Genomic DNA, 24719 nt, shown 5'->3' on the forward strand with positions numbered 1-24719 from the left:
CAACAACAGGCCATGGTTCACCAAGGAGTTGAGGACTCTCAGATCTGCAAAGGATCGTGCCTACAAGCCTGAAAACAGAGAGCAATACAGCTCTGCAAGACGCCAGTTTGATAAAGCCCTGAAAGTGACAAAATCCACTTACAAGGATCAGCTAGAGAGAGATTCAACAGTTATAGCCAGGCAGTCTGGAGTCTCCTGCAAAGTCTTACCAACTTCAAAGAGAAGTGCTCCCAATTCTACCCCTCCCCTACCTTTTCCAATCAGTTTTGTTGCTGATCTGATGAGGACAATCAGCATCTATCACTTCTCATTTCCTCTGACCCTGACATGTTGTACCCCTAACCTCTCCCTTGCACAAACACTCTAATTTCACCATCACCCCATCACCCCAGCCCCATGCTTCAACCTTCCCCACCTCTTTCCCCCTCCCTCCATCTTACCCTATGCTTTTGGAGAAGCAAGAAGACATTTGCAAGCTATTTGGAAGACAGAACATTAGGAAAGTTGCCATCTCTGATGGTGCCTCCCCTTGTTATGAAGGCACTGTGCAGATCAGCCAGCACCTCTCTTCACTGAGATATTTAACACCTCCCTCCAACTATGCAGAGTTCTGGACTGCTTTGAAGTTGCTGCAATCAATCTAGTTCCCAAGAAAGACGAGATCACTGGACTTAATGATTATAAGCCAGTCGCTCTGACTTCAGCAGTTCTGAAAACCTTTGAACGTCTGCTAGTGGCCTACATTACGTTCATTACTGATCCACTTGACCCCTTACAGTTTTCTTATTGAGGATGCAGTTAACCTGTGCCTTCATTACATTCTTCAACAATTCACTCCCCCAACTCACATATTAGGATCTTGTTTGTGGATTTTAGCTCTGCCTTTAACATTATTGCTTTCTAGTTGTTCCACAGCAAGCTCTAACCCTACTAGCTTTACCCTACTGTATCTTTCAGAGGATTACAAACTTCCTGACAGGAAGGAGGCAGCATGTAAGACTGGGTTCCTACTTGTCTGATCCGATGTCTATAAGCACAGGCTCTCCCTGGGGCTGTATTCTTGTTCTCACTTTACACAAATGACTGTACCTCCGCAGCCAACCCCACTAAAATCCTAAAGTTCATGGAAGACACGACTATCTTTGCTCTCATCTCTAATAATGATGTGACCTGCTATCAAAAAGAGTTAGACCGTCTAAGTTCCCACGACAACTTATTTAATACCACCAAGAGAACAGAAAGCCAACAACCCACTACCTGGCTAGGCTGTGTCTATGGTCAAATCATTCAAATTCCCAAGGACTACCATTACCAATGCACTGAAGTGGGACAAGCATGTTATCCTCATCACTGGGAAAGTCCAGCAGATAGTTCTTTCAATGCCAGCTTAGGAAACTTATCATCTCAGGGCATACCTTGATGAATTTTAACTCAACCATCGTTGAGAGTGTTGTGTCACCTCCATCACCATTTGGTTTCCCACTGCCTCCCCCCTCTCCAAATCCAGCAGTGAAGACCGTTGGTTGTCAACTAACAATATTAAAAGACCTGTCTATCACCAGAGCAAAGAAAAGAGCTGAAAAATAACTGCTGACTCCACCTACCCCAGCTATCACCTATTCATCAAATTGCCATCAGTGAGAAGCTGCAGATCCATCTCCATCAGGACTAGGCGCCATCTCCAAAGCTATCCTTCTCAGCAAAACTCACTCAAGTGTAGTACCCTAACTGTCTCTGCATAACACCCATTAAATGGTGTTTCCTACTCTCTGTGTTCTTCTGATAATTATTGGGTCTGCTCTTAAGTTCACATTTAAGTTTGATTATTGACATTACACATGTGATCATTCTGTGAGTTGTTGACTGCTCATGGCTGACTGCACTATTGTCTTGTAAGTTGCTGGTTGCTGTTGCAGTGCCTGCTTTGGTATTGTCCTGTGGTTTTTTGCTCAGCACTGAGCCGCAATCAATTCTGGCAATAAAGTGATTTTGATTTCAATTTTAAGGATCTAGTCCTCAATCCTCACATCAACATTGCCCAGTATTTGTCCAACCCATTAAATAGTTGTGCAAGTAGTGGGCTTGTGGGCAGTGATGGGGTACGGGGCAGTTGACTCTCATTGATCTGTTAGTAGCTGAATTTCTGGAGCTGGTGTTGGGGGCAATATACCATGTCCATTGTCATTTCTACAGACTACAGTCACCCTAGCAGGGTAGATACCCAGGTGGAGCAGGTTCCTGTCCTGTTGCTGCCAGATGGCCCTGATTTCCTAGAGAAGATCAGGGAGGATTTCTTCACCACTGATCCCTGCAGTGGAATTGTGATGAAGTTGAAGGTACCTGCCTCGGATGACGTGCCCAGTGAAGAGTGTGGAGCAAACTTGTAGATCACTATCAGTGAACAGGAACTTAATGGGTGTGATTTACAGTCAGATAGTGGACAGCCTTGTGCCCCCTGCTGTCTACCCTCATCCCATGGAGGAATTTTCCCCAAAAAAACAAGGGGTCATCACTACGCTACCCACTGAGCATTGGTCAGAACTGGTGAGTCTGTCCTCGACTCTGAGGAGGAGAATGGCATGACTCCAGTCAAGTGGTGCCAGTTTAAGGGGTACCTTGCTGGGCTGATGAGGGAGTAGAAGGAGATGAGCGACCTCAGATTTAAAGTAAGGAGAACAAACAAAGATCATGGGGAATGCTGGTACAAATCACATGAGCAGAAAGAGGGACTGAAGATGAATTTAGGAAGTTAAAGAAGGTCATAATCTCAGAATCACTGCCCATATCAACTTCAAGTTTAAGTTTATAGTCATTCAGCCATAAGCATGTATACAATTAAATGAAGCATCATTGCTCTGGGACCAGGGTGCAAACCACAGTACGTATGGTTACGATGTTTCATTCATAGGATACAGCATACAATATACAGTATATATTTGGGTGGCTGGGTGGCGGGGAGGAGATACATCCACTAACGGAGGTGTAGGGTGCTCTTTCCCTCTGCTGGCCTGCAGGTTACCCTTGGGCAAGGTGTAGCACTTGCGTTGCCACCTGATCAGGGTCACGTGAAGCCACGGGAGCAGGTGGTGAGTGAACGTATGAGCAGTTGGTGCATATCACAATTCCTGGTTACGCGACCACTGATGCTGGGCAGACAATCTCTGAAGAGTATTGATGATGGCTGGGGTCACCCATCTTGTAAAGACACTGCCCAGAAGAAGGCAATGGCAAACCACTTCTGCAGAAAAATTTTCCAAGCACAAGCATGGTCATGGAAAGAGCATGATCAGCCACATCATACAACACGGCACATAATGAATGAACAGCATATATTTAGTTACGATACAGTACATATAGAGTTCGACAGAGTTCAAAGTAAGTTAATTATCACAATACATATACAGTGCCTATAAAAAGTATTCAATACCACCCCCCCCCCCGGAAGTTTTCATGTTTTATTGTTTTACAACATTGAATCGCAGTGGACTTCTCGTATCAAAGTGAAAGCAAATTTCTACAGATTTGTCTAAATTCATCACAAATATTAAACACAAAATGATTGTGATTAGAGAGAGTCCAGAGGAGGTTCACAAGGATGATTCCGGGAATGAAGGGATTAACATATGAAGAGCATTTGGCAACTTTGAACCTGTACTCACTGGAATTTAGAAGAATGTAGGGAGAATCTCATTAAAACCTACTGAATGTTGAAAGGACTAGATCAGGTGAATGTGGAAAGGATGTTTTCTGTGATGGGGGTGTCCAGAACTAGAGGGCTCAGCCTCAAAAATGAGGGGTGACACTTTAGAACAGAAGTAAGGAAGAATTTTTTAGCCAGAGAGTAGTGCAACTGTGGAATTCTTTGCCACAGATTGCAGTGGAGGCCAAGTCCGTGGGTATATTTAAAGGAAAAATTGATATTTTTCTGATTGGTCAGGACATCAAAGGATATGGCGAGAACGCAGTGTATGGGGTTGAGTGGGATCCGGGATCAGCCATGATGAAGTAGCAGAGCAGACTCAATGGGTTGAATGGCCTAATTCTGCCACAAATGAGAAAATCTGCGGATGCTGGATATCCAAGCAACAGACACAAAATGCTGAAGGAACTTAGCAGGCCAGGCAGCATCTATGGAAAAGAGAATGGTCAACATTTCAGGCCAAAACCCTTCAGCAGTACTGTAGAAAAGAAGCTGAGGAGTAGATTTAAATGGTTGGGGGAGGGAAGAGAGAAGCCAGCTGATAGGTGAAACTTAGAGGGGAAGGGATAAAGCAAAGAGCTAGGAAGTTGATTGGTGAAAGAGACAGAAGGCCTTGGAAGGGAGAAAGAGGTGGGGGAGGAGCACCAGAGGGAGGTGCTGGGCAGGCAAGGAGATAACATGAGAGAGAGAAAAGGGGATGGGAAATGGTGAAGTTGGGCGGGGGGTGGGCAGGCATTACCGGAAGTGTGAGAAATCGATATTCATGCCATCAGGTTGGAGGCTACCCAAACGGAATATAAGATGTTGTTCCTCCACCCTAAGTGTGACCTGCCTCATCACGACAGTAGAGGAGGCATGGATGGACATATCGGAATGGGAATGGGAAGTGGAATTCAAATGGGTGACCAGTAGGAGATCCCGCTTGTTCTGGCAGTCAGAGCATAGATGCATGGCAAAACAGTCTCCCAATTTACGTCGGGTCTCACTGATATACAGGAAGCCACACCAGGAGTACTGAACACAGTATTTGACCCCAACAGACTTACAGGTGAGATGTCGCCTCACCTGGAAGGACTGTTTGGGGCCCTGAATGGTAGTGAGGGAGGAGGTGCAGGGGCAGGTGTAGCACTTGTTCCGCTTGCAAGTTTAAGAGCCAGGCGGGATGTGACCTATAAAACCAATTGGCTGCACCAGTGATGAATTGGTGTGTCATATTCAAGGGGGTGAATACTAATGCAATCAATTATTTTGTGTTTTATATTTGTAATTAATTTAGATTGATTTGTAGAGAGTCTGTTTTCGCTTTGACACGGAAGAGTCTTTTTCTGTTGATGTGTCAAAAAAGCCAAATTAAATCGACTGTGAGTCAATGTTATACAACAACAAAACATGAAAACTTCCGGGGTGGGGGGTGCGGGGGTGAATACTTTTTATAGGCACTGTATGCCACCATGTACAGCCCTGAGTTTCAGTATCTTGTGGGCATTCACAGTAAATTTTAGAAACACAATACAATCAATGAAAGACTGCTCCTAACAGAACAAACAACTAATATGAAAAAGACAAACTGTATAGATGCAAAAAATAAGAAAAAGAAAAGAAATAATAGTAAATGAATAAATTGATTGCTTGATTAACTTATAAGTAGATGAATGAATGGATAAATAGACAGATAAATGGATGGATGGATAGATGGTTAGATAGATGAATGAATGAATGAGTAAGCAATCAAATAATAAATACTGAGAACAATAGATGAAGAGTCCTTGAAAGTTAGTCCACAGGTTGTCAGAATGTTTTATTGATGGGACAAGTGAAGTTGATTGAAGTAATCCCTCTGGTTCAAGCGCCTGATGTTTGAAGGGTCATAACTGTTTCTGAACCTGAGGGTGTGGGTCCTGAGTCTCCTGTATCTCCTTCCTGATGGCAGCAGTGATTGGAGAGCATGGCCTGAGTAGTGGGGTCCTTGATGATTAATGCTGCTTTCCTGCGACAGCGCTCCATGTAGGTGTACTCGGTGTGGGGAAGATTTTACCTGTGACGAACTGGGCTATATCCACCACTTTTTGTAGGCTTTTCCATTCAAGAGCTTTGGTAGTTCCATGATGCAACCAGTCAATATACTCTCCACCGCGCATCTAGTTTGTCAAAGTTGTGGATGACACGCCAGATCGAAGCAAACATCTAAGGAAGTGGAGGTGCTGCCGTCCTTTCTTCATAATGGCACTCAGTGCTGGACCCATGACAGACTCTATGAAATGATAACACTGAGAAACTTAATGTTGCTGACCCTATCAACTTCTGATTCGCCCAATGGACCTCCAAATTTCTCCACCTGAATTCAATAATCAACTTCTTGGTCGTGCTGACGTTGTGGCACCACTCAACCAGGTTTTCAGTCTCCCTCCTGATTCGTCACCTCCTTTGATTTGATCAACGACAGTGGTGTCGTCAACAAACTTAAATATGGCATTGGAGCTGTGCTTAGCCTCACAGTCATAAGTATAAAGGGAGTAGAGCAGGGGGCTAAGCACACAGCCTTGTGGTGCACCTGTGCTGATGGAGATTGCGGAGATGTTGCTGCCAGTCTGAACTGACTGGGGTCTACAAGTGAGGAAATCAAGGATCCAATTGCACAAGGAGGTATTGAGGCCAAGGTCTTGAAGCTTATTGATTACTTTTGAGGTCATGATAGAATTGAATTCCAGGCTGTAGTCAATGAAGAGCATCTGGATGTATGTCTCTTCACTGTCCAGATATTCCAGGGTTCAGTGAAGAGCCAACAAAATGGAATTTGATGTTGCTCTATTGACCTGTTGTGATGGTAGGCAAATGGGAGCGGATGCAAGTGGCTTCTCAGGCAGCAGATGATACAGTGGTGCTAGAAAGTTTATGAACTCTCTAGAATTTTCTCTACTTCTGCATAAATATGATCTAAAATGTGATGATATTTTCTTGTAAGTCCTAACAGTAGATGAACAGACCCCAATTAAATAAATAACACAAAAAAACATTTATACTTGTTCATATATTTATTGAGAAAAATGATAAAATATTACATGTATTTGTTGGAAACAGTTTGTGAACCTCTGGGTAATGCCTTCCACGAAGGCTATTTAGAGTCAGGTGTTCCAGTCAGTGAGATGAGATTGGAGGTGTGGGTTGCAGAGGTAAAAAGGATACACTAAGTCAGGTTACTGACAGTGTCTGCTCTTCTCAGGTAAGATCTGTTTATATGCACTATGCCTTGATCAAAACAACTTTCAGAGGACCTTAGCAGTAGAATTGCAGAGATGCCTGGGGCTGGAAAAGGTGACAAAAGCATTTCTAAAGAACTGAGTGTTCGTCAGTCCACAGTAAGAGAAATGGTCTACAAGTGGAGAAAACTCAGTACGGTTGCTACTCTTCCTAGGAGTGGGCATCCTGCAAAGATCACACCAAGAGCACAACGTGCAATGCTGAAGGTGGTGAAAAAGAACCCAAAGGTTACAGCAAAAGATTTGTAGAAGTCTCTAGAACTTGCTAAAATTTCTGTTCATGTGTCCACTATAAGAAAAACACTGAACAAGAATGGTGTTCATGGAAGGACACTACAGAGGAAACCACTACTTTCCAAAAAAAACATTGCTACACGTCACAAGTTTGCAAAAGACCGCCTGGGTGTTCTTTTGGCTAATTGGATCCAAAATTGGCTTTAAATAGGGAGGCAGAGGGTGGCAGAAGGAAGGATGCTTTTCCGACTAGAAATCTGTGATCACGGTGCACCAGAAGTATTGCTGCTTGGTACCGCGTGTACCTAATAAAGTGGACACTGAGCGTATGTTCATGGTCTTCTGCTGGGGTAACCTATCTACTTCAAGATCCGATACATTGTGCATTCAGAGACATTCTTTTGCACACCACTGTTGTAACTGTTGCCTTCCTATCAACTTGAACCAGTCTGACCTGTTCAATGTCTTTTTGGGTTTTTTTTGCACCATTCTCTATAAACTCTAGAGACTGCTGTGTGTGAAAATCCCAGCAGACCAGCAGTTTCTGAGCTACTCAACCCTTCTGGCACCAACAATCATTCCACGGTCAAAGTCACTTGGATCACACTTCTTCCCCATTCTGATGTTTGGTCTGAACAACAACTTGCGTGCTTTTATGCATTGATTTGCTGATACATGATTGGCTGATAAGATATTTGCATTAACAGGCAGGTGTACAGAATAAAGTGGCCTTTGAGTATATGACCTGACTAGGAATGTAGGAGGAATGATCAGTAACTTCATGGGATAACATACATTTGGTGGTGTTGTGGATAATGAGGAGGATTCCCTAAGGGTGCAGCAAAATATAGAGTAGATAGAAAGATACATACAACATGGGCAGGTGGACTGTAGTCTCAACAAGTGTGAAAGATTATGGGGACCAGGCAGGAGAATGGGGTTGAGAGGGGAAATAACTCAGGCATGAGCGAATGGCAGAGCAGACTCAATGGCTAAATGGCCTACTTCTGCTCCTATGTCTTATGGTCTATGGGCATAGAATTCAACTAAGGATAGGACATACACAGTGGTAGCTAAAGGATGGGGGACACATGGATAGAATGGTGAAGAGGAGGTTTGCCTTTATAGATCGGAACATAGAGTATTAAAGCTAGGTGGTTATATTACAACTTTGTAAATCATTGATTAGACCACACTTGGAGTATTGAAATCGCATCTGGTTTGACGCTACAGGAAATCTGGGGTTGAGCTGAAGAAGGAGTAAAAGAGATTCATCACGATGTTACCTGAACTGGAGGTCCTGAGCTTAATAGAGATATTGGATCAGGTGGGCTAGTTTTCCCTGCAGCAAAAGAAGCAGAGAGGTGACCTTGTACAGTTATATAGGATCAGAGAGGGGTAATTAGACAGAATCTTGTTCTAAGGTTAGGGACAGAGGCATAAAAATATGAAGGTTTTAAGATGAGGCGAAGGAGTTTTGAAGAGAATTTGAGGGGCAGTTCCTTTTTGTTTTGTACACAGACATCTGGAACTCACTGCCAGAGGAGGTGAGAAATTTTGACAGGCAGTTGAACAGACAAGGCACAGAGGATACGGGACTAGTGCAGGCAAGTGGGCTTAATGTTGTTGGGCAGGAAGACCAATATAGAGATGGTGGATCAAAGGACAGTTTCTGTGCCGTATGGTTCTGCAGCATTTCATGTACGCCAAACAAGAGGTGGGAGTTTGAGATTGGGTATCTCAGGAGGTACTTGTCTTGGTCCCACCAGGTTGAGCCACTGGGGACCTGGTTCTGTGGCAGATATACAAATGTGAAAAGGGTGCATTGAGGGGCCTCCAGTGAGAGATCACAAGACCAGATTTAGCCCAGGCCTCGCACTTCTGCTGGTTTTTAGAGTGGAAAACCCATTGCACTAAGCAGTTCCACCCTCTCGACCTCGGAAACCTGGATCCAGTGGTACGAACAAGTGTCTCCCTTGGCTGCAGTGGGTGACTCCAGGGAGGTGGCATCGGATGCCAGGGCACGTCCCTATCTCACTGGGGTATGAGGCCACCGACTACCCTCACCTGGTTTAGCCCACCTGTCCAAGCAGTGTGCTAGGGTGTGGCTACTGTTGCATGCAAACAGCTACTTGGAGCAAGGGGTGAGAGCTGAGTGTCCAGTGGAGACCAAAGGTGAGTGAGCCGCCTCAGAACGGACACGACAACCCCCTTCACCAGAGGTGCTACTCCTTCCTGGACACCCCATACACCCCAAGCACTCACCTTTCTACTTGTTGGAAAAATGTCCGCGGGTTTATAAGCTTGAAGTTCCACCTGGATTGAGGCATTGGGGACCTGCCCTTGTGGCAGATGTACATGCAAAAAGTGTGTATTGAGAGACCGCGAGCTTGAAGTCACCAAACCTGATTTAAAGAGATTAGAGAAACGTGCACAAAATGCTAAAAGAACTCAGCAGGCCAGGCAACATCAAGAAAAAGAGTACAGTCAATGTTTTGGGCCAAAACCCTTCCTGTACTCTTTTCATATCCTTCTCCACATTAAAAGCAGAGGAGAAATATTCAGTTAATAACCTTGCCATTTTCCCGTTGCTCTGCACAGAAATGTCCACCTTGGTCTATGAAGGCCAAAATTGTCTCTCTCCAGCTACACCCTCCATTATTATTCTTACAAAATCTCATTGCTTTCTCTGCTAAAGACATCTCAAACATCTTTTTTTGCCAAACTGATTTCTTTCCTGCATCCCCTATATATGTCCGGGTGTTCACTTGATCCCAGCTGCCTATATGTGACCCGTTTCTCCCTTTTCCTGACAAGATTATCAATGTCCCTCATCATCTAGCTTCTCTACTCTTGTCAGCCTTGAGCTTCTCTCCAATATGTAGACATTGAACTCTCAATATTTCACTTTCAAAAGCCTCCCACTTTCTAAATGTCCGTTTTGCCTGCAAACAACCTTCTCTAATCAACTTTGATAAGTTCCTGTCTAGTGCAATAAATATTTCCCTTGCCCCAATTTAGTTCAACTTGTGAACCTGATCTGTCCTTTTTGTATAAACATAAAACCTTGGTCATTTGTCCAAAGTGCCCACCCTCACTGTCACATCAGACACTTGTCCTGCCCTATTTCCCAAGAGTAGGTCAACCATTGTCCTTCCCCTCATAGCATACATCTGTATACCTGCTCGTTAATGCAAGTACCTAATGAGCCAATCAGGTGGCAACAAGTCAATGCATAAAGGTATGCAGGCGTGGCCAAGAGGTTCAGTTGTTGTGCAGACCACACATCAGAATGGGGAAGAAACGTAATCTAAGTGATTCTAACCATGGAATGCTTGTTGGTGCCAGACAGGGTGGTTTGAGTATCTCAGAAACTGTTGACATCCTGAGATTTTCATTCACTGCAGTCTCTACAGACTGCAGAGAATGGTGCAAAAATCAAAGAATAACATCCAGTAAGTGGAAGTTCTATGGAAGAAGATGCCTTGTTAATAAGAGGGGTCAGAGGAGAATGGCCAGAGTGGTTCAAGCTGACAAGAGGGCAAGAGTAACTTAAATAACCAGTCGTTACAACAATGATTTGCAAAAGAGTATCTCTGAATGTACAACACATCCAACATTGAAGTGGATTGGCTACAACAGCAGAAGACCACAAACATACAAGACAAGCCTAAATGAGTGAGGAAACCTTTCTGAACACTTTTAAACTCCACCCCATCTCAGCCTTCATTACAATGAGATTCCCTGTCTATCTTAGGAAAGTTAAAATCCCCTACTATGACAGACCTATTCTTACAACTATTTGTAACCGCACTGCATATTTGTTCCTCTGATTCCCTTGAACTCTAAAAGGGTCAATAGTACAATCCCAACAAGGAGACCATCCCCTGCTTGTTTTGTTGATCCACCTATGAAGCCTGACTGGATAGTGCCCTCGGTAATTTCATCTTGAGCTACTGCTGTCACATTCTCCGTAATCAGAAATGCAACCACACCTTCTTTCCTCCACTTCCGTTCCAGCTGGAGCACCTGTACCCTGGAACATTTAGCTGCCATTTCCTGTCCCTCTATTAGCATTGTTCTGTAATGGTTATAATATCCCAGTATAATTGACTACCCATTGTCCTGAGTTCATCCACCTTATCTATCCGGCCTTTTGCATTGATGTACATGTAATTTAATCCAACAGCCTTACCTTGCTCTCTGCCTACCACAGTTTGTCTAACTGGCATTGAATTCTGTCTCGATTTCTGGCAATCTATCTGCCTCTCTGCTACCCACCCTCCCTGGTAGCATAAACCAGGTTAATCGGCACCCCTCCAGTTCAGGTACAACCCGACCCTCTTATACATGTCACTTCTGTCCCTGAACAGACCCCAATAGTCCATAAGACTGAATCCCTGCTGCCTGCATCACATTTTCCACCATGCAGTCCTCTTCCGCATCATAAGACTGTAAGACCATATCCTCCTTGTCTTATTCTCGTTAGCACATGGCACAGTGATTAATCCAGAGATTCCACCCTTGTCCTCTTCCCTGACTCCCTGATATTCACTCTGCCGGCTCTCATCCCTTTCTCTACCGATTGGTGTTGGAGCTAATGTGCAGCACCATTTTGGGTTGCTCACGCTCCCTGTTGAAAATGCTCTGCATGTAGGAGTCACCATCCTGGGATCCATTTTATGACCACAGAGCCTCCCGTCTGTCTCCTCCCAACTACTGAGTCTCCTGTCAGTAAAAGCCCATCTTGCCCACAGTACACCCTGGTACCACAGCCTTGGCAGAATAGCCACTCACACCACAGTATCCAAAATGCTGTATTTGGTTTGCAAGTGCTTTCAAGAAGAGTAGCCACAGGATCAACCTGCATTATTGTCTCCACTCTCTATTTTTCCTGATGGCCACCCAACTACCTTCGGCCTGCATCTTATGTGAGACTACCTCACTGTCACTCTTATCTATGATGCTCTCAGTATCGCAGTTTCTTAAGTGCATCCAGCTTCAGCTCCTTATTGCAGCCTACAAGCATTTTCTACAGGTGTAGTCCTCAGTGACACTGCGAGTCTCCACGGTCCCCCACATTCTGAAGAACAAGCATACCACTATCCTAACTGCTACCCTGGAGCTCCAAGAACAAATATTCAAGTTGTTAAACCTTGCCTGTGCTTACATTGATTCTTACCTCTGTTCAGCCTCTTTACTGATATGTCACAGCTAAAGCATCATCATTCTAGCTTCAAGCACCCCATTTGCAACTCAAGCAGAGCTCCTCTGCAGCCCGCCTCACTGTTATATCTGCAAAACCGAGTTTGAAACGATGCTGCTTCCTCCCTTCTGCTGCTAAAGCTGCTGGGTCTGTTCTCTTATATCTTCAATTTGTAAATGGCAACATTTCAACATTTTATCTCCTTGCGCCCAAATTAATTATTGCTAAATATATTTTTTTTACCCCAGATTGAAATCCTTACTTCCCCAACATTTTTTCTAAATGTTGAGTTTGCTTCCCTTCCAATAGCAGAATCGATCTGAAGCCTGTGTGTGCCTGTTGACCATTTTACTGTTGGACAACAAAGCCTTCATCTACTGCAATTCACACTGCCTGACACATACTTTCCCGCTAGTCTCCTACTCCCAGAGTTCCTGCATGTTCTGCTGTGTCCACACAGTCTGTTTGGGTGATCTTAACCTCATTCAGCAGCAACAATCTGTCATTGACAGAGTCAATCATGAGATAAATGATGTCACATAGGTGGGTCAGAACAAATCCAGTCCACAACACTGTTCAAGGTAATTCTGACAACTGGTCAAACTACATCTCCTCATTGTGTCCACCTGTCAAAGCTCTTAACGTAAGCAACATTCAAAAACTATTCAAACAACTAAGAATTTAAAATAGATTGTGCAAACACATCTATAAACATGTGAAATTATTTGATGGAACTTGACGCTTCTCCTTTTCCAGTGAAATGAATTGAGAACCCATGCTTTCAAGTGCATTTTGCACCTTAAGTGGTTGGCAATTGCCACAATCTGCATTTCCTCACTGGGACTCTCTGAGCTGGTCGTTCAGTGAGAATATCACCTACATCTAATGACATTTTGAGATTTCTCCATCTGCCCAGGAATCTCATTGTCACTGTCGGTTGTGTTGGCCAACACTTCTCCACAGAGTCTGGGCTAATGTATTTCCACAGTTCCTCTGTCCTTTCTGATGCACGTTACCATTCCCTCCTGGTTGGCCTGTAGTTTACCAAGACTCTCTGGAGTTGAAATTCTTCCTCTGGCACCTATGCTAAATGTGTTATGCAGTGACAACAGCATCATGCAGTCAGTACAAATATATTTCAGAAGCAAAGACAGCCATCACTATATCACACACGTGGTGCTGGAGACAAGCTACAGATTTTTACACCAGTCCTCTAATCAACATCACATTCGAAGAAATTATAATTATTTGAATAAGGATACTGCCAAATTCTTCCTTTTCCTGTATACTCCACTAAGTGGTGCCAACAGTCTTATCAGAATAAGGAATTGTATTTGGAGGAGAGACAAGGTATCACTTTGAAACTTTGACTGAAATCTGGCACATCCAACGTTAGGTCATTCCCTCTAGGGCACTGGGGTGCTGGCCTGTATAGTGTGCCCAAGCATCCACTATGGGATTGATCCATTCCCTCCTATCTGAGTATTGAAGTGGTCAGAGCTTTGTTTAATGGGTGAATCATTTTGGAAGTTACTAGGAGAACAGCAATTCTGGATTGGCTGTTATGGAGTGATTAGGGAGTTTGAGGTGAAGGAACCCTTAGGAGACAGTGATCATAATATGATCGAATTCAAACTGCAGTTTGATAAGGAGAAACTAAAGTCAGATTTATCAGTATTACATCAGAGTAAAAAGAATTACAGAGGCATGAGTGAGGACCTGGTCAAAGTTGATTGGAAGGGGACACTAGCAGGAATGATGGCAGAGGGCAATGGCTGGAGTTTCTGGGAGCTATTCAAAAGGTGCAGCAGAGATACATCCCAAAGATGAAGAAGGGAGGATGAGGCTGACAAGGGAAATCAAAGACAGCATATAAAACAAAAGGGAGAGCATATAATAGAGCAAAGATTAGGGAGAAGTTAGAGGACTGGGAAGCTTTTAAAAGTCAACAGAAGGAAACTAAAAAGCCATAAATAGAAAAAGATGAAATATAAAGGTAAGCTATCCAATAATATAAAAGAGGATACAATATGTTATTTTTAGATATATAAAGAGTAAATGAGAGATGACAGTAGATATTGAACTGTTGGAAAATAGCATTGGACAGGTATTAATGGGGGACAAAGAAATGACAGACAAACTTATAAGTATTTTGCTTCAGTTTTCACTTTGGAAAACACTAGCAGAATGCCAGAAATGTGAGAGTGTCAGGGGGCAGAAGATGATATCAATGCAATTACTAACGAGAGGGTGTTGAGAAAGTTGACAAGTTTAAGGCAGATATCACCTCAACCTGACTACACTCCAGAGTTCTGAAAGTTGTAGCTGAAGAGATTGTGGAGGCGTTAGTAATAGCCTTTCAAGAATCAATAGATTCTGGATTTGTTCTGGAGGACTGAAAAATTGCAAATGTCACTCTGCTCTTTATGAAGGGAGGGAGGCAGAAAAAAGAAAATTATAGGCTAATTAGCATGACTTCAGTGGTTGGAAGGACATTGAAGTCTATTATTAAGGATAAGTTTTCAGATTACTTGGAGGCACATGACAAAATAATCCAAAAGCAGCATGCTTTCCTTGAGGGGGAAATCATGTCTGACAGATAAGTTGGAATTATTTGAGGAAATAACAAGCTGGATAGACAAAGGAAAGTCTGCGGATGTTGTTTATTTGGATTTTCATAAGACCATTGACAAGATGCCACACATAAGGCTGCTTTAACAAGATAGGAGCGCATGGAGAGAACATTGGCTGATTGGCAGGAGCCAAAGATGGGGTTTGGAGGGATAATAAATCAGGCATGATGGAATGGTGGAGTTGAGTTGATGGCCTAATTCTGCTCCTATGTCTTATGGTCTCTGCTTTGACTGCCAGTAATACATTTATTTACAGAACCGTTTGTGAATTTCTTTCCATTTCAGAGGTCAAGTCCACACCATCAGTCTACATCACTGCTTCCTGGAATGCAAAAACTGACCAAGACATCAGCCTCCTCTGTCTGGTCAAGGACTATCAGCCCGAGAGCATCAGTCAGACATGGTCCACTAACAGTGGAGACATCAGCAATGGAATCAGGAAATACCCAGCAGTGTTGGGGCAAAATTCAAAGTACACGATGAGCAGCCTGCTCCGAGTCTCTGTGGCAGACTGGAAGAAGGACAAAGCCTACTACTGCAAGGCAGGGTACACGCCAAACGAGATTGTGACAGTGAAGATCCAGAAATCTCAGTGTTAGTATGATCAGTTCTCTTTAAAGCTTCATTGATGCCGGGAAATATATCTGCAATAGGAAACTTTGTCAAACAATGTAGGAACATGGCAAATAACCCTTTTGTTCATGTATTCTATTTCTGCTATACAACGGTGATGCTGTTAAAAAACAAGGCAGAAAGAAACTGTGTGGAGTATGATTTATATATAAGGAGGTAAACTTGATCCTGAGGTCATTGTAATGAAGGGTGGATGAAACAACTTGTGCTGATCTGCCTCACTTCTATCCACTCCTTTATCGTTTTTCAGAAGCTTCTCTACCACTCAACCCCTAAACAGTTCCCTCCAAATCAGCTTCCATGCAGAGAATCATACAAAGACCACTGGCCCATTGTGTCCCTGCAACTTCAAGCTTAACCCACCCCTCTCACACTTTCCCCTCCACCCGGTGGCTGTCACATCTCCAAATAAAGTCCAATCGCATTGTGAATGTGATGGAATAATCACAATCAGAATCAGAATCAGGTATAATATCACCAGCATATGTTGCGAAATTCATTCTCTTTGCGGCAGCAGCACAATGCTATACACAATCGAGAGAAAACATCAATTACAGTGAGTATATATAGATTAAATAGTTAAATTAAATAAATAATGCCAAAGTAGAAATAAAAAACGAGTGAGATAGTGTTCATGAGTTCAATTTCAATTCATATATTGGATGGCAGAGGGGTAGAAGTTGTCCCTGCATCATTCAGTGTGCAGCTTCCATCCACTGTACCTCCTTCCTAATGGTAGCGATGAGAACAAGGCATGACCTGGGTGTTGGGGGTCCCTAATGATGGACGCTGTCTTTTTGAGGCGTCACTCCTCGAAGATGGCCTGGACACTACGGAGGCCAGTGCCCATGATGGAGTTTACAACCCTCTGCAGCTTACTTGGATCCTGTGCAGTACCACCCCTACCCCTCCAGACCAGACAGTGATGCAGCCATTCAGAATGCTGTCCATGGTACATCGGTAGAAACTTGCAAGTGTCTTTGGTGACATATGAAATCTCCTCAGACTCCTAAAGAAATACAGCCACTGTCAAACCTTCTTTGTAGTTGCACCACCACATTGGGTTCTGGATAGATCCTCTGAGATATGGACACCCAGGAACCTGAATTCTTCCACCACACTCCTTTGACATTACGTTCTAGATCTGAACAAATCATTGCAGATAATACAAAATAATTTCCCCCGTCCATTCAATTCTTCCTTCCTCTTTATCCTAAAGTTGTAGTTCCCAAGTTCCATCCCATCTGCTCTAGCTCACAGGAGATGGTACTAGCCTTTCTGCACTTTGTGTCTACCCCACCAGCGTTATTGCAGTCTTGCACCTCCACACTATTTGCCCACCTCTGCCCATAGTTACTGCCAAGTGGGACCCGTTGCTAAAGAGGATTGGATCATACACCCAAAACCCCCCCGCTCATAGTTCTGTCCAGTATCTCTGTGTTGAGCCAGCACATCAGCAGATCACTGGTAAATATTGTGGCGGGAGAATGCAGTCCAACTACGCTCTAGCTCCAACAAACACGTAACAGCAGCTATTAAATGTGTTGCAGTTCTGAATCTCATCTCCCTTGTTCCATCCCCGGAGGATGTCCAAAGTCAAGCCACTGCTGTCCTGGGCTGTATGATCTATGGATTCCATCATCGCAAATTTAATATTGCCTGGAAGAAAGATGGATTGATTCAAACGGGCAACATTGTCCCTTCCACTTCAAGAAGCAATGCTAGTTCTGAAACCTTCACTTACCTGTCAATGCCTATGAAGGACTGGATCAACAAATCTGAATATACTTGTGAGGTGAAACATCCCTATGGCTTCAGCAAAATGGTCAGCATGAGATATGCAGACGGTGAGTCATGCTTGAAAGAAATTTACTTATCATGTCAAACTATCTCACTGACACTCCTACCCAATTCTTGACTCTTATATCAGTCTTGTTCAGCCACGCATGTTCTTTTGCACACTGAATCAATACTTTCCAACAGTAACTTTAACCCCTGACTACTGGACAGCAAAGATTCAAGGCAGGATCCCCTACCCATTCAATCTCACATAATTTTTTACTGTTAATGGTAAAACCCTCAACAGTATTACCGTACAGAGAAATCTTGTGTTCTCAATCCATAGTTCCCTGAAAGTGGTTGCATAGGTTGATATAGTGTAAAGAAGGCAAATGGAATGCACGCCATTATTAGTTAAGGCATTAAGTTCAAGAGTTCAAAAGTTATGTTGCAACTTTTGAAAATCCTAGTTAGGCTGCATCTGGAATATTGAATAAATATTATTCCTTAAGGAGCAGAATCGGGCAATGTGGCCTATCGATTATGCTCCACCATTCTATCGTGGCTGATTTATTATCGCTCTTAACCTCATTTCCCTGAGTTCTCCCTGTAAACTTTGACGCCCTTGTTAATCAAGAACCTGTTAACCTATTAAATATTCCCAGAGACAGCCTCCACAGATGCCTGTGGCAATGAATTTCACAGTTTCACCACCATCTAGCGAAAGAAGTTCCTCCTCATTCCTTCAAAAGGGGTGACTTGTATCCTGAGGCTGTGAGCTGTGGTCTTGGGCTCCTCCACTACAGAACGTATCATCTCCATGTCCACTCGATCTAGTCCTTTCAATATTCAATAGGTTTCAATAAAATTTTCTGAACTTCAGCAAGTAGAGGCTCAGAGCCACCAAACAGACCCCATGCTGACCCTTTCATTCCAAGTATTGGTCACATGAACCTCCTCTGGACCACCTCCAGTGTCAATACATCCTTTCATAGATAAAGGGCCCAAAACTGTTCACAATATTCCAATTGCTGTCCGACCTATGCATCAGCTTTATTCCATTATTCCTGTGATGGTGGCCCCATTATAGGAAGGGTTTGTAGGCTTCGGAGAGGTTGCAGAAGAGGTTTATCAGGATGCCTCTTGGATTAGAGGGCATCAGCTGTGAGGGAAACTCTGACAAACTTGGCTTGCTATCTCTGAAGTGGTAGATCCTGAAAGGAGATTTGATAGACCTTCATAAGATTGTCACAGCAATATAGTGTAGAGATCCAGGGTCTAAACAACAGGGTTGAAATATCGAAAGCTAGAAGACACACATTTAAAGGTAGGAGGGGATTAAATTCCAAGGAAGTGGATAGGGCAGGATTTGTACACACAGAGAGGTGGGTGCAGGAATGTGTTGCCAGGGTAGCAGTAGAAGCAAATGTAGAGATATTTCAGAGACTTCTATGTTGAAGTTCATGTGGGAGGCAAAGGCTGTAGAGATGCGGAGAGGCGTAGTCGCAGTACGACAAATGTTGTGATGCAAAATGGCTCTAATCAAAGAATATATTTGATTATCTCTCTGCTATGAAAACTGCATTCTTCCATCTCAGTGTGTAAAATACATGTTTGGTTTCGCAGTATCAGAACGTCACAAGAATTCTGCAGTCCCAGCGGTGAGCCTCTTTGTCCCAGTTATGGGAAAGGGACTGGAAACCCAGTAGAAAGGTTCTTCATTCTGATTTTACATTGCAATAATATCTGACACACTGTTAAAATCTGGGTGTTTTTGTGATTCTGCTTCTAACGATTACAGGCCTGCTGTTCAGTCCCAACCTAACATAATCAACAGAAAAGTCTCCACTAAAGTTCTGAAGTTTCCATTTCTATTCCACAGAATTGTCTGTCTTTATTCAAAATCCTGACATTGAAGAGATATGGATCAGCAAGACAGCTACTGTGAAGTGCATGGTTCTCTGTACCGATCCACAGGAAATCAACATCAGTTGGTTAGTGAATGGGACGAAGTCAAGAAACCCTGTTTTCTCCGAACAACCAGAAAGTAAAGGAATCGTAAAAATAGTGATCAGTACGATGAATTCCAGTGTAGAGGAGTGGCTCAGCGGGGTGGAGTACGAGTGCGTCATTGAAGATTTCTCCACATCCGCTCAAATGTCAGCAAAGACAAAAAGAACCAAAGGTAGATAAGATGACCAGCAATTAAAAGGTCAACATTAGATAAAATGAGCAAAAATATTTTATAGTACTATTGTCTGCTTGTCTCTTCCAGGAACAACAAAAAGACCTAATATCAGATTACTGCCTCCACCAGAGGAAGAAATCAAGTCCAACAGTACTGCCGTTCTTGAGTGTGTGGTCTCGGGATTCTACCCAGACCATATAACTGTCACCTGGGAGAAGGACAGCTCTGTGATCAGCTCCAGCACCAGTCCTACACCAACCGCTCTGGAGCAAGGGGGCACTTTCAGTGTCAGACACTTCCTGACCGTGAGTGTACAGGAGTGGGAGACCGAATCAGTCTTCAGCTGTACAGTGACTCATCCCCCCTCCAACACCCGTATCAAGAAGCAAGTGAAGAACGTCCAGGGTGCTCCCTCGGACCCTATGAGAGGCAAGTGCAGAAATTGCTGGGGCTCTAGCAGAGATATTTAAAGCATCCTAAGCAACAGGACAGGCACCAGAGCATTGGAGGATAGCCAATCCTGGTCCACTGTTTAAGAAGGGTGGGAGGTAGCAGAAAGGAAACTATAGACCTGTTAGCCTGACATTAGTGGTTGGAAAGCTGCTGGATGTCATTACAGAGTACCTGCAGGCACGTGACAGAATAGGCCAAAGCCAGCATGGTTTCCCAAATTTAAAATCCTGCCTGTCTAACCTACTGTAATTTTTTGAGGAAATTATAAGCAGGGTAGACAAATGAGATGCAGTAGACGTGATATGCTAGGATTTTCAGAAGGCCTTTGACAAGGTGCCACACATGAGGCTGCTTAGCAAGATAAGAGCTAATGGAATTACAGGGGAGTTACTAGAATGGGTGGAACATTGGCTGATCGGCAGAAAACAGTGAGTGGGAATAAAGGGATCGTATTCTGGCTGGCTGACGGTTACTAGTGGAGTTCCAAAGGGGTCGGTGTTGGGACTGCTGCTTTTTACAGTGTGTGGTAAACCATGTATATATGTTGTAACTCGGTTACCTGTCTGGACACACCCCTCTGCTGACTGCCCCTGTGGCTCCTCCCACAGAGTCCTGTATAAAGGTGTTCGCCTTGCCCCTCCCCCTCAGTTCGGGGGCAGACACTCACTGTGGAGGTCGTATTGTACAGCGAATAAAAGCCTTTCAGTATTTTACCAAACCTCAGTCTTTTGGAGTAATTGAAGGTGCTTCAATTTTATTCGCTGTACATTTTAAAACATGGAACAGACCCTGACACCAGACAAATTAGACCTCGATCCGCAAATGCCTGATGCTGGAAACGCTTTCGAACTCTGGCTGGCCTGCTTCGAAGCGTATCTGGAGGAGATTAAAGCGACCGACCCCGTAGCGAAGCGCAGAGTTCTACTCTCCAGGGCCAGTCCACGGGTTTATTCGCTGATCAGAGACCAGCCGAACTACGACAGCGCGATGAACGCACTCAAAAGACAATACCTGCGGCCGATAAACAGCGTCTATGCTCGGCATCGCTTAGCGACACGGCAACAACGGTCCGGGGAATCGAGTGCTGAGTTTGTCCGGGCCCTACAGACACTCGTGCGAGCCTGCAATTGCCAGGAGCTGACGGCGGCGCAGCATGCAGAGCTCCGAGTGAGAGACGCCTTCGTTACGGGGACCAGGTCAGTGTAGTGCGCCAGCGGCTGCTGGAAAAAGCCGATCTGACCCTAAGTTCGGCGATCGAGCTGGCCGACACGCTGGAGGCCGCTCTGCATAACTCCGAGGCTGTCCAGGCACACGATCCACCGATGGTCTCGTGGGTGCCGCAGACCCCGCAACCCGCCGGTGAATCGACCTCGGCTGCAGCCAGTCGTGAGTCCGCGAAGTGCGACTTCTGCGGACTGGAGAAGCACGGCCCGACAAGCTACCTGTTCCAGCTGCGGAAAGAAGGGCCATTTCGCCAAGGTCTGTAAGTCAAAACCGCGAGTGGGATCGAGCAGCGCCGTGTGCGAGACGTGGGGGTTGCCATCTTCCCTGCACACTGCCACCACGTGCGAGACATGGGGGCCGCCATCTTCCCTGCACGCCGCCACCACGTGTGAGACATGGGGGTCGCCATCTTGCCTGCACACTGCCAACACGTGCGAGACATGGGGGTTGCCATCTTCCCTGCACACTGCCAACACGTGCGAGACATGGGGGCCGCCATCTTCCCTGCATGCCGCCACCACGTGCGAGACATGGGGGCAGCCATCTTGGTCGGCGCCACCTCCCACCGCCTACGACCAACGGGTGCTCACGGGCCACCCCACTGCGCCGGACCAAGACAGCGACCCCACCCTGGCTTCCGTGACCCTCGACCAAAGCGCTCCCCACCAGCTCGCAAGGTCAATGATGGACATCCTGGTGGAGGGGTGCAGGACAAGCTGCCTGTTTGACACGGGCAGCACGGAGAGTTTTATCCACCCGGCCACGGTGCAGCATTGTGGACTCATGATACGGCCGGTAAGTCGGAGGGTCACCATGGCCTCCAGGTCGCATACAACAGACATCCGGAGGGGTTGTGTAGCGACACTAGTGGTGCAGGGCACAGAATATCGGGACTTTACGTTACTGGTCTTGCCTCAACTGTGTGCCCCTGTGCTGTTGGGGTTGGACTTCCAGAGCCACCTGAAAAGCGTGACAATGAAGTATGATGGGCCCCTCCCGCCAATTACTGTCATAAATCCCCTGTTTTGTAGAGATATGTCACGTGCCCGCTACTGACCACACACACACACCGACCCGCACATCCCACCCAACATCATTCCAACTGCCACACTACCGACACCACTTGCGGCCTCTCCACCCTCAGGATCCCTCCCCCACCACTGTTTGCCAACCTGACCCCCGACTGTAAACCTGTGGCAACTAAAAGCAGGAGGTACAGCGCGGGGGACAGAGCCTTCATTAAGTCGGAGGTACAGCGGCAGCTCATGGAGGGGGTCATTGAGGCAAGCACAGGTCCTTGGAGGGTGCAGGTGGTGGTTGTTCAGAACGGGGAGAAAAATAGGATGGTCGAGGACCATAGCCAGACCATCAATAGGTTCACGCAGCTCGACGCGTACCCTCTACCCCACATTGCGGATATGGTCAATCAGATAGCACAGTACAAGGTGTACTCGACCATAGACCTAAAATCCGCTTACCATCAGCTCCCCATCCGCCGGGAGGACCGCCCTTACACTGCCTTCGAGGCGGACAGCAGGCTTAATCAATTCCTGCGCGTCCCCTTTGGTGTCACGAATGGTGTATCTGTCTTCCAGAGGGCAATGGACCAGATGGTGGACCAGTGCCAACTGAAGGCCACGTTCCCATATCTGGATAACATCACCATCTGCAGTCACAACCAGCAGGATCACGACAAAAACCTCCAAAAATTTCTCCAAGCGGCCAAATCTTTCAACCTCACCTTGTCACACTTGACAAGTGTGTATTTGGGACCACCTGACTTGCTATCCTTGGGTGTGTCGTGGAGAATGGAGTCATTGGCCCTGACCCCAACCGTATGCGCCCCCTGTTGGAACTCCCTCTTCCCAATACCCTCAGAGCCCTCAAAAGGTGCCTGGGCTTCTTTTCATATTACGCCCAATGGGTCTCTAACTATGTAGACAAGGCCCGCCCCCTGGTCAAGTCCACCACATTCCCCCTCTCTGCCGAGGCCCACACGGCCTTCAACCGCATAAAAGGGGACATTGCCAAAGCAGCAATGCATGTGGTGGATGAGGCCATTCCCTTCCAAGTAGAGAGTGACGCCTCCGACTTTGCGCTGGCTGCTACCCTCAACCAGGCAGGAAACCCTGTGGCGTTCTTCTCCCGTACACTTCAAGGCCCTGAAATTCGGCACTCTGCGCTAGAGAAAGAGGCCCAGGCCAGAGTGGAAGCTATAAGGCACTGGAGGCACTATCTTGCTGGCAAAAGGTTCACCCTGCTAACTGACCAGCGCTCAGTCACGTTCATGTTTAATAATCAGTAGCGGAGCAAAATCAAAAATGATAAAATTCTGAGGTGGAGAATCGAACTCTCCACCTACAACTATGACATCATGTACAGGCCTGGGAAGCTCAATGTGCCCTCCGATGCCCTATCCCGGGGAACATGTGCCAGCGCGCAGATCGACCGGCTATACGCCCTACATGTAGACCTTTGCCACCCGGGAGTCACCCGGTTTTTCCATTTCGTGAAAGCCTGGAACCTGCCTTACTCCCTTGAGGAGATCAGGATGATGACCAGGGACTGCCAAGTCTGCACAGAGTGCAAACCGCACTTCTACCGACCCGAAAAGGCACCACTCATCAAGGCCACCCGCCCCTTTGAGCGACTGAGTGTTGACTTTAAGGGCCCTCTTCCCTCCACCGACTGCAATGTGTACTTTCTTAACGTAATTGACGAGTACTCGTGGTTCCCCTTCGCCATCCCCTGCCCCGACACCATTACCACGTCAGTTATAAAAGCCCTGCGCAAGCTCTTCACTCTGTTCGGATACCCATGCTATATCCACAGTGACAGAGGCTCCTCGTTTATGAGTGACGAGCTGCGCCGATATCTACTGGCTAGGGGAATTGCAACCAGTAGGACCACGAGCTATGATCCCCGGGGGAATGGACAGGTAGAGAAGGAGAATGGCACAGTGTGGAAAGCCACACTCTTAGCCCTCAGGTCAAAGGGACTTCCGGTCTCCCGCTGGCAGGAGGTCCTTCCCAAGGCACTCCACTCCATCCGCTCCCTGTTATGCACGTCCACCAATGCCACCTCTCATGAGCGGCTCTTTTCTTTTCCCCAAAAATCGACCACTGGGACCACCCTACCAACTCGGCTGACATCCCCGGGGCCAGTGCTGCTCCGGACACATGCGAGGAGCAATAAATACTCCCCGATGGTCGAGAGGATTCACTTACTTCATTCGAACCCCCAGTATGCCTACGTGGTTTTACCTGATGGGCGGGAGGACATGGTCTCCATCCGCGACCTGGCGCCCGCAGGAGCTCCAGGCCCCTACCCTGAACACTCTATGGTGACTATTGACCCCGTACCCACCAATGTATGTACCTAAAAGACACCGTGCACCCCAAACCCTATACCG

The 24719-nt window shown here is 45.7% G+C and overlaps 1 protein-coding gene and 1 long non-coding RNA gene across 2 annotated transcripts in view; one reads left to right on the top strand and one right to left on the bottom strand.

The window, feature by feature from the left end:
- Positions 1–24719, bottom strand: part of LOC140203917 (uncharacterized) — a 156420-nt gene that overhangs the window by 16567 nt on the left and 115134 nt on the right. The window lies entirely within an intron of this gene.
- Positions 1–24719, top strand: part of LOC140203914 (uncharacterized) — a 61682-nt gene that overhangs the window by 6315 nt on the left and 30648 nt on the right. Inside the window, exons 3-6 of the mRNA XM_072270048.1 lie at positions 15316–15624; positions 17214–17510; positions 19325–19627; positions 19718–20059. Of these exons, the coding sequence (XP_072126149.1) occupies positions 15510–15624; positions 17214–17510; positions 19325–19627; positions 19718–20059 (1057 nt within the window). The 5' untranslated portion in view covers positions 15316–15509. The remainder of the gene's footprint in view (positions 1–15315; positions 15625–17213; positions 17511–19324; positions 19628–19717; positions 20060–24719) is intronic.

This window comes from Mobula birostris, chromosome 10 (genome assembly GCF_030028105.1).
Source record: "Mobula birostris isolate sMobBir1 chromosome 10, sMobBir1.hap1, whole genome shotgun sequence".
In the NCBI taxonomy this organism is placed as follows: domain Eukaryota; kingdom Metazoa; phylum Chordata; class Chondrichthyes; order Myliobatiformes; family Myliobatidae; genus Mobula; species Mobula birostris.